Source organism: Ursus maritimus, unplaced genomic scaffold (genome assembly GCF_017311325.1).
Source record: "Ursus maritimus isolate PB19 unplaced genomic scaffold, ASM1731132v1 scaffold_49, whole genome shotgun sequence".
NCBI lineage: Eukaryota > Metazoa > Chordata > Mammalia > Carnivora > Ursidae > Ursus > Ursus maritimus.
The window spans coordinates 82218-92262 of NW_024426652.1; the positions used below are offsets into that span (position 1 = coordinate 82218).

At 39.4% G+C, this 10045-nt stretch overlaps 1 protein-coding gene across 1 annotated transcript; it reads left to right on the plus strand.

The window, feature by feature from the left end:
* Positions 1-255: 255 nt before the first annotated feature.
* Positions 256-6903, plus strand: LOC103681513 (olfactory receptor 11H6-like). The gene is given in 3 exon segments (XM_008711102.2): positions 256-1244; positions 6042-6421; positions 6423-6903. Coding segments are annotated over 3 exon segments (912 nt in total). The 5' UTR covers positions 256-1193.
* Positions 6904-10045: the final 3142 nt, after the last annotated feature.

Sequence of the window (10045 nt, forward strand, 5' to 3'; positions counted from 1 at the left end):
TAATTTGAAAAGCAAAAGAAAAATTATCTTTTTCAACTTTAAGTTACCAACCTTTATTTAGAAATGTGGGACGTTAACTTCTACAACTTTTACACTATTTCATAGTCACTTCTTTAAATGCCCCTTAATTTTATTGAAAAGAATATTTCCAATTTTTAAGATATTTAACCACGCCAGAATATAAATACATGTCCCAAAACATTCTTCGCATTGAAAATTATACAAGAATTCAGTCAGCACTTAGTAAAATTGTGTTGTATTTTTGAAATCATTTAGGTCAGTGATTAGCTATAAAACCAAATGAAGTTTAGAAAATAAGCCAGAAAGGGTTGTACCAGCACATAAATGTTCAATAAATGGTGGAAAAATGGTTAATAGAAAATGAACTAAAGTGCATGATAGACAGCAGTCAAGAAGTTAATGCTGCTGTTTAAAAAATATTTTACTGAAAATGGTATGAAATATTTTTCTTTAATTTACAAGTACTGAAACTCTAGAAGATGGGTAGTATTACAGCCGGTTCTTAAATTTTCCAGGGTCAGAAATCCCAAATCATATTGTCATCTTAGAAGTAACTCTATGGAAAAAAAAAGTAATAAATGGGGAGAGAGAAAGAAAGAGACAGAAACAAATACAGAGAGACCAGTAAAATAAAGTGATTATAAAGAAAGCATGAGTCTCTCTAAGGAATTTAGTGAGCTTTTCACTGGACAAAGACCTAAATGAGACGGTCTTTCCAACGCTAGCTGATAGCATCGAGAGAGAGGGTCTCTTTGCTTGCGAGGTTTATGAGATTAAAAAAAAAAAAAAAGGACTGGGCCATCTCCTGCTTTCTGGAGAGAAAGGCATGGCACCCATCAATCCAAATTAAAATATGGACAGCTCCAAAAAATGATCTTCTTTGCAAAGCATGGAGAACACATGTGTAAGAGAGAACTGATGGGAAAATTGAGTAAAACAGCACTCAGTAATTATAAATAAGCTTAAATTCTCAAACCTAGATAAATTATATCCCCAGATGCAGAGAGAATTTACAGATGTGATTTCAAAACCACGACTGGTGTCTCTCCAGGATTCTGGAGAATGAAAGAAAAATTTTAAAACACTGAAAGCGAGTAAGGGTACCAGTTTAAAGCCCAAAATTTGCTTCTAAATTTTTTTCATAAACCATCCTTTTAATAATATATGCCAGAATGTCTTCCAGGATTATAATGTCATTTTCACCACCTTTATACTACTTACATGTTTTGAGCTTAGCCATCTATTAACAACTGTTGGTAATAATAAATGCTAACCTAGGAAAAGTTTTAAGTGACATGAAAAAGCATTTTCTCATGTTCTACATAATATTTTCATCAGGCATAGGTGAAACATGAGAAATTTTATCAAATTTATAGGCAATAAAAATAGAAAAGAAAGCAAGTCTTTGATAGTCTTAAGATCTTAATTGACTGAAACATGGTGAAATTCAGTAATTAACCTCCCTCACTTCGAAAACTCAATGACACAAGCACCAGAGAAGACCAATCTTGTTTTAAAGAAGTTCTTGTGAACAAACTCTAAAGACTTTGGCAAAATAAAAATTCAATAAAAGGCAAAAGTACAAAGTTACTGTCTAAAAAATCTAATAACTCAGGTCTGCTTGAGTTTCTAGAGCAAAAGAGATTAAGGCACAGTGTGCTCTGTGTCAGTCACACAGTATGAGGGGTCCTGTACTCAGTTTTAGAAAGATCACATCTTCCGAGAGGTATGAACAACCAAAAGAAGGCACCCTGGAAATTATGTCAAATTCAGTTAAAGAAACCAAGAGTGCTTAGTATAAACAGAAGATTCAAAGAGGACATGACTCCCTTCCTCAAATATTGTTAAGTGCTGCTGGGTAGACCTATTTTGAGCATCAGTATAATGTAATGAAAGACTACAAATCTGCTCGGGACCGGCACTGACGGCCTTCTTGTGACTCAATTATTACTTCTGTAGTTGTTGGAAGGTCAAGAAGGACAATGCACAGTCAAAATCCTGACAGACTGTGTGCATATGGTAGGCGCATAGTAAGTGTTAACCTTCCTTCCCCGAGGCAGACGTAAGCAAGACCAAGAGGACACATCGAGATGGCCATGTGACTCAAGAATGTGAGAGAGAACAAGGAAGTTCATTACAACTTCTAAAAATGAAAGCTGTTCTGCCATTCATTGCGCTCTTTGTCATGGATTATTCCAGCAGAAGCTAAATGACCACTGATATCTCTGAGGCCAGTGACTACGAGCAATACATTTCCCAAGAAATAGAAGGTCCGACTTGACAGCTTATCTCCTCCAGAGTACAAAGAATGGAATCCAACTACTCACTTAAGTGAGTCCCTAGGACACAGCACACTGAACCAGTTGTCCTTCATGCTACAAGAACAACTGGAAAACAGAGACTCAGGCAAGCAGTGTGGAAATGCAATAACATTATCGAAGTGGTGAAGAAAGTGTAAATAATAAAAGGCCTTTTATAAATCAAAGGCTGCAACAAATAGAACTATACACCCCAAACTGCAAAGAAGTGTGCATGTAGCCCCCTTACGTGTCCTATCATACCTTCTTAATACCCTCTCTTTAAAAAAGAAAAAAAATTTTCATTTCTTCTTTAATTATTTATCTTAATTTTGCAGAAATGGGTAAGAGGTGACCTGCCTCCTCACAACAGAGCAGCTAACACTGCACAGCAGAAAAGTCAGGTAAGAGTAAAATATCTACCATACTCAGGATAGTATTTTTGTGCCTTTTAACTTCTTATTACAAAAAAAAAAAAAACCCATGAGAGACTATGGATTCTGGGGAACAAACTGAGCGTTTCAGAGGGGTTGGGGGTAGGGGGATGTGCTAGACCGGTGATGAGTATCAAGGGCACGTGTTGCATGGAGCACTGGGTGTTTTATGCAAACAATGAATCATGGAACATTGCATCAAAAACTAAGGATGTACTGTATGGTGACTAACATAAAAATATAAAAATTAAAAAAAAAGAGAGAGAGATAGCTATGTAAAATGAAAAATAAAAGGAAAAAAACACAATTCCACCAAAGCGGTATAATTTGAGGGAAGTTTGGGAGATGCCACCTCCCTCCCCTCAGATGACGTGGTGATGTCTACAGCACCACCAGTTCTTTGTTTTATTAATTTGATGCACTTTTTCTCTGGAATGGGAGACATTCTGGACACATCCACCCTGATCTTCTGTTAAAAGAATGACAGTAAAATAGGAGCCAGAAAGCACGGACTCCTGTCCTGACCGTCACCTACTGTTTTGGGATCTCAGGCATTTAATCTCTTTGAGTCTTTATCTCCTCATCTATGAAATGGAAGCAATAATCCTTGCTGTGGCTTCCTATAGAGTAATTAAGAAGACCCCCTGAAGAAAAGATACATGCTAGACATAAGGGTTAACTTGTTCAAAAGAATCCCTTTCAAGCCACCCTCCCAAAGAGCAAGTTGCATCCTACGAAGTTCCGCAGAAATGAAGCATCTACTGCCTGGTGCATAATGACTTTCTCCTTCACATGGCTGAGGGGAAGAGTCCTGCTGTTAGCCTGTCATATCCTAAAGCTGCAATTTCAAAGCTTGAACCGCAAACCCCAGCGCACTAGGAGAAACGCTGGCACCCCTCTCCCCTAGCCCCAAACTCTGAGTCTAGAAATAAGACTAAACCAAGTTTAGTTCCTCATGTTGATGTTATATCCTGGCTGTAATCACATTGGTGGAGGGATTAGTACCTCCCTAATCCTATTGCTAAAAACAAAACAACACAACTACAACAACAACAACGAAACCTCACAGCTTAAGGGTTGAGGTGCCTTCTTAGAATGTAATCCCTAGATTTCGGTATGCCACTGTGGTTATAATGAGCAAAATAAAAGGGACCTGCATGCCTGTGATTGAACCTGGGGCTACAAGTTTCCCCCAGTAAATGCTGCTCCATTACATCTGGTGTGTGCGCCACCGGGTCAGGTGCCCTCGTGTACATAACATGGAAAATGAAAACTGCTAAAGTCTTCAGAGATGCTGGGGGTTCAGCTTATGCATGAGCTTACTGGATTCCCTTCCCCCCACCCAGAGAACTGGTATTGTTAAGAAAAGGTGAATGGAGCATTTGACTTCTGAGCTTCTAAAATGGGAAAGGAGGAAAATGGTAAAACAGATGATACACCATATACCAAATTTCTGAGTTTAACTTGACCTAGGTCAACACCTAAAATTTAGATAAGCTTCTCTCTATCCCCCTGTATCCAAAAGAAGAGCCAGGCTTTTTCCAGGGCTGAATAAACCACAAAATCCAGGAATACCAGAGGAGAAAAGACCCTGATTTCCATAAATCTGCCTCTTCTGAAATAGTATTTGTTGGTGCTCCTCTGTTATGATCATTTGCATATGGTCTGATCCTCATTTCCCAGGAATTCCCATAGAAGGGCCAGGCATGGGTGAGGGGCAGTGGGGGAAGAATCACCCAGGCAGTTCTGTAGGCTCAAAAGTAGGTGGCCTCAACACACACTACGGTGTAGCCATCGGGAAAATGGTCCTATCATTTAAGACCGCAATGGTAACTGTGCCAAGGAAGACAGTCTATTAAGAAAAAAAAGAGCCTCTGGTGTGTCCGATGGGTAAAAATGGTCTTCAAAAGAAGCTTTGAGGGAGTTGCATTCGGTGTGGTCTGAGAGGCCTGAGAAGCGTCCCCTATTCACACACATGCACATGTACTCGCGCGTGAGCACAAGACACATACGACACGTACTTAGCATGTCACATGGCTAAAATTCCACGTGGAAAAACATTCTTTTGCACTTTAAAATCAGTTTAATTTACAAGATTAACAAAGGAGTGTAACATCTAGCCTAACAAACACTGAACGGTTTAGAATAGTTTATATTTCCGTAGCATTTTACAATTTTTAAACTGTTTTTGCATACCTTTTTTTTTTAAAGATTGTATTTATTTGACAGAGAGCGAGACAGCCAGCGAGAGAGGAAGCACAAGCAGGGGGAGTGGGAGAGGAAGAAGAAGGCTCCCAGCAGAGGAGCCTGATGTGGGGCTTGATCCCAGAACGCCGGGATCACACCCTGAGCCGAAGGCAGAGGCTTAATGACTGAGCCATCCAGGTGCCCCTGCATACATTACTTTATGCAATTTTCATGTCATCCTTGCTGTGGAGGTATCATTATTCATATTTTATGGAGAAAGAAACATAGTCTCAGAGCTTAAGATATTTCCTAAGAAAATACTCCTCAGGCAGTGGCAAAGCCAAGAACTGTAATGTCTCCAAGGTTCGTGCTCTGCCACACCAGTGGATCCCAAACCCAGGTGGAGCCCAGGAATCTACACCTTTCAAAGGCTCCCTCATATGGTTCTAATAATATCAAAGCCTGGAGCCCATGTAATGCAGCATCCTGCAGATAGAGGATAGATACTAATGGCCTATAAATGGTCACTTAATGTAGCTAAATTGGAACTTTCTTAAAGTCACTTAAAGATTATTTTCTTAGCTGGCTTCCAAGCCTCATGTTCTCTCCTTTATGTCATTTATCTGATAGTACTGTTTTGTCCAGTAACGCTAACAATCCTAATTTTTTTTTGTAGTTGAATTGCCAATGTCAACGTTTATATCTCAATTTGGCGTAGGTCAGCCACCTATTTGCACTGTCTAGACAATAGAGAATGTTCTCCAAACTTGGGGACACCTGGCAACCCAATGGGAGATGCAGACAGGAAATACCTGAATTTCTCTTTTAACTTAAAGAAAACTTTTTTTTCAAAATATTCACCCACATTTAGCATATTGATTGACAGTGGTCTGCATAAAGTGAAGAGTCATTTATAGAAGAGTATACTCAACAACTGTATTGTAGGAGCACCCCCTCAAAAATAGGAACCCTTGGTCCAGGCCCCTCCCCTATAATCTGGAGAATGTGCTGTCTCCTGGGGAGGAGTCAGGGGGCGTAATTCCCTTTGTACATGTAACCTCTGCTTATAATCCTCACAGGATAGAAGGAAATGACTTCAGAGTCCAGAAATATTTCTCACACGGTGAGTGAATTCATCCTCTTGGGCTTCCCTTGCCGCTGGGAAATGCAGTTCCTCCTCTTTTCCATATTCTTTGTGACTTATATCCTGACGCTCCTTGGAAACATGGCCATCGTGTGTGCAGTGCTCTGGGACTGCAGGCTCCACATCCCAATGTACATTCTGCTGGCCAACTTCTCCTTTCTGGAAATCTGCTATGTCAACTCTGATGTGCCCAACTTGCTGGCCAACTTCCTCGCCCAGACCAAAACCATCTCCTTTGCTCAGTGCCTCCTCCAGTTGTACTTCTTCCTCTCACTGGGCACAACTGAATGTTTCTTTCTGTCCATCATGGCCTATGACCGGTTCCTGGCAATCTGCCGCCGGTTTCCTCTGGTTTCTGATCCCAGTGATACTCGTTACCCAGCTACCGTTTTGTGGCCCGAATGTAATTGATGACTTTCTGTGTGACCTGGGTCCTCTCCTGGCCTTGGCTTCAGCCTGTGTCCCAATCCCAGGGACAGTTCTCATATGTGGCACCGTGAGTTCCCTCCTCATCTTCGCCACCTTCTTCTACATTATGGGTTCCTATACCCTGGTGCTGAGGGCTGTAGTGCAGGTGCCCTCACATGCTGGCCGGAAGAAGGCCTTTTCTACCTGCTCCTCACATCTGGCTGTTGTGTTTCTCTTCTACGGTTCTGTCATGATAACGTATGTGAGCCCAGGGTCAGGACAAGCAGAGGGAATGCAGAAGTTCACAACTCTATTCTACTCAGTTTTGACCCCCTTTTTCAACCCCCTGATCTACAGCCTCCGGAATAAAGAAATGAAGGATGCCTTGAAGAAAGTTCTAGGAGGTTCCTAAAACTGATCTGCGACGTTAGTGTCTTATTCCCAGATGAGTTCAGACAGTGAGCTTCCTGTCAGTGAACAATTAAGAAACTGGCAAATAGATGTGAATATTTTGAAGGAGGCATTTCAAAATTCTAAATACCGGGTTATCAATGAAGCCTTTCCCCAGGTGAAATTAACTCCCTCTTCCATAGCACATTGTGTGGACTTCTATTGAACATGTCCTTCATTTTCTTCTTGTGTTTTAGTTAGCTGTCCATAAATCAGTCCTACATGTCTCCCCATCTTTAACAGACTCTCAATTTTTTAAGAGCAGGGCCTATGTTTTATTAATTTCTGCAACTCCAGAACCCAATGTCACACCTAGGACAAAAATGTCAATAATGTCAATTTAAATAAAGAAAATAAATTTGTTCTTATTTCCTCACTAGAGTCTATCATCCTTGTCATCCTTTCAACAGTCAGGACCATATCTAAAGAAATTATGAGAACTCCCTAACAATCTATATTTTATATATCCTATGGATGAAATGAATGAACTTCTAGAAAAATGTGAGGTCAACCTAAAGTGGTTGGACCAATGATTAAATGATAATCAAATCAGTGGAGGAGCCTCACAAAGATGAAAGTTACTGTCTTAAGAAATTACCTGCTTCCTGCTCTTCATCAATCCCTTTGTCTAATAATGCAACTGCTTTATTTCATTTTCTTCTTACTAACCATGCTTTCACTCCTGCACATTTGAAAATATACAACTCTTACCACTGAAAATGTGGTTTGGGATCATTTGCTGGGCATCACTGAGGATCTTCTTAGAAGGTAGAAGGATCTCAGGGCCCACCTCAGGCCTATTGAAGTAGGATCTGCATTTATTCTCATGAGTTATAATACTACATTTGGAAAACCTCTGATTTACAGATTTTCTGTTGGCTCACAGCAATCACAACCACATATAGTTCTAAAGACAGCTACTTCCACTCAAGCAGTGGTTCTCAACTAATTTACTCAGATTTGGGGGTGGTGTGTAGGCACGGTATTCTGAAAATCTCCCTAAGAAATTGTAATACAGAGAGAGGGTTGGGAATCCATGCATTCAAATTTAGGGACTTCTGTGGGGCACCTGGGTGGCTCAGTTGGTTGAGCATCCAGCTCTTGATTTCAGCTCAGGTCATGATCTCAGTGTTGTGAGATCAAGCCCTGTGTCAGGCTCCACACTGGGCGTGGAGCCTGCTTAAAGATTCTCTGTTTCCCTCTGCACCTCCCTCACTTACTCTTAAAAAAAATATTAAGGACTTCTAAACTCCACAATAACACCAAAAGAGACCACATCCATCCATATTCCTTTTCTTTTAAAAGCCCCCTTAGCGCAAATCAACCAAATTGAATATGAGATAACAATAAGACATGTCATAACACAAGTAAAATAATCACTTCACTAAAAAAATTTTATATTCCAGATAGATAAGTCTCTTTTGAATACTTCTACACATTTACATTTGGGAGATATGTATATTAAAAAGAATGGAGAATATGAAATACTGTCCTAGCACAGTACTGGCCTTTGGAATAACCCAAGTTAGCAATATTTCTTTCCTGTCCTCTGAGAGACTACACCCCAGTGATGGAAAGAAAGTTTTCTAACCTTCTTATTTTATAATAGCTTGATTAAAAACAGTTTACATACCATAAAATTCACCTTTTTAAAAGTGGATAATTCAGTGTTTTTAGTTTATTCACATAATTGTGCAACTATCACCACTAACAAATTTTACAATATTTTCATAACCTCAAAAAGAAACCCCATACCCATTAACAGGCATTCCCTACTCCCCTCTTCCTTCAGCCCTGGAAACTGCTAATCTACTTTCTGTCCCTATGGATTTTACCTATTCTGGGCATTTCAAAAAAGTGGGATCATGCACTGTGTGGCCTTTTGTGGCTGGCTTCTTTCCCTTAGCATAATGTGTATCCACAAACAACTCATCCATGTTATAGCATGTGTGAGTACTTTACTGCTTTTTATTGTAAAACAATATCCTACTGTATGGATATACCACATTTTGTTTACACATTCATCAACTGATGGACATCTAAGCTGTTCCTACTTTTTTGTTAATATGAATAATGATGTTAGGAATATCCATGTACACAATTTTATGTGAACATATATATTCATTTCTCCTGGATATATACTAGCCCATGTAGGCTGCCATGGAAAATACCACAGGCTGGGTGGCTTAAACAGTGGAAATTTATTTTATCATAGTTCCAGAGACTGGAAGTCTAAGATCAAGGTGCTAGCAGAGTTGGTATTTGGTAAGGCCTCTTTCCTCGGCTCACAGACAACCACCTTCTTACTGTATCTTCAAATGCCCTTTCCTCTGTACATGCACGGAGGTAGGAGCGGCACTTCTGTGTCTCTTCCTTTTCTTGTAAGTACTGCAGTCTTATCAGATTAAGGTCCTACCCTTTTGACGTCATTTAACTTTACCTCCTTAAAGGCCCTATATACAAATACAGTTGCATTGGAGATCAGGGCTTCAAATATGAATTTTGGAAGGACACAATTCAGTCCATAATGATACCTAAGTAAAACTATTATATCATATGATGACTCTTTTGAAGAATTTCTGGACTCCAAAATTGCTATACTATTTTATAATGCCACCAGCAATTATTAAGAGTCTCAAATTCTCCACATCTCAGCCACACTTGTTATTCCCTCCCTTCCTCATGTCCTCTTTTTTCTTTTTTTTTTTCTGACCTAGACATTATGAAGTAGTATCTCACTATGGTTTTGATTTGCATTTTCCTAATCACTTATATTAAACCTCCTTTCATGTAACTATTGACCATTCATGAATCTTCTTTGAAGAAATGTCAATTCAAATCCTTTGCTCCATTTTTAATTGGCTTAGTTCTTAATTTTTACTGCTGTTGAGTATTAAGAGTTTTTTAAATACTCTCATTATAAGTGTCTTATCAGATAAAAGATTCGCAAAAATTCTCTCCCATTCTGTGGGTTGCTTTTCACTTTTCTTGACAGTGTTATTTGCAGCATAGAAGTTTTTATTTTAATGAAGTCCAATTTATTTGTGTCTGTCTCTTGTTCTTTTGGTGTCATATCTAAGAAGCCACTGCCTAACCCAACATCA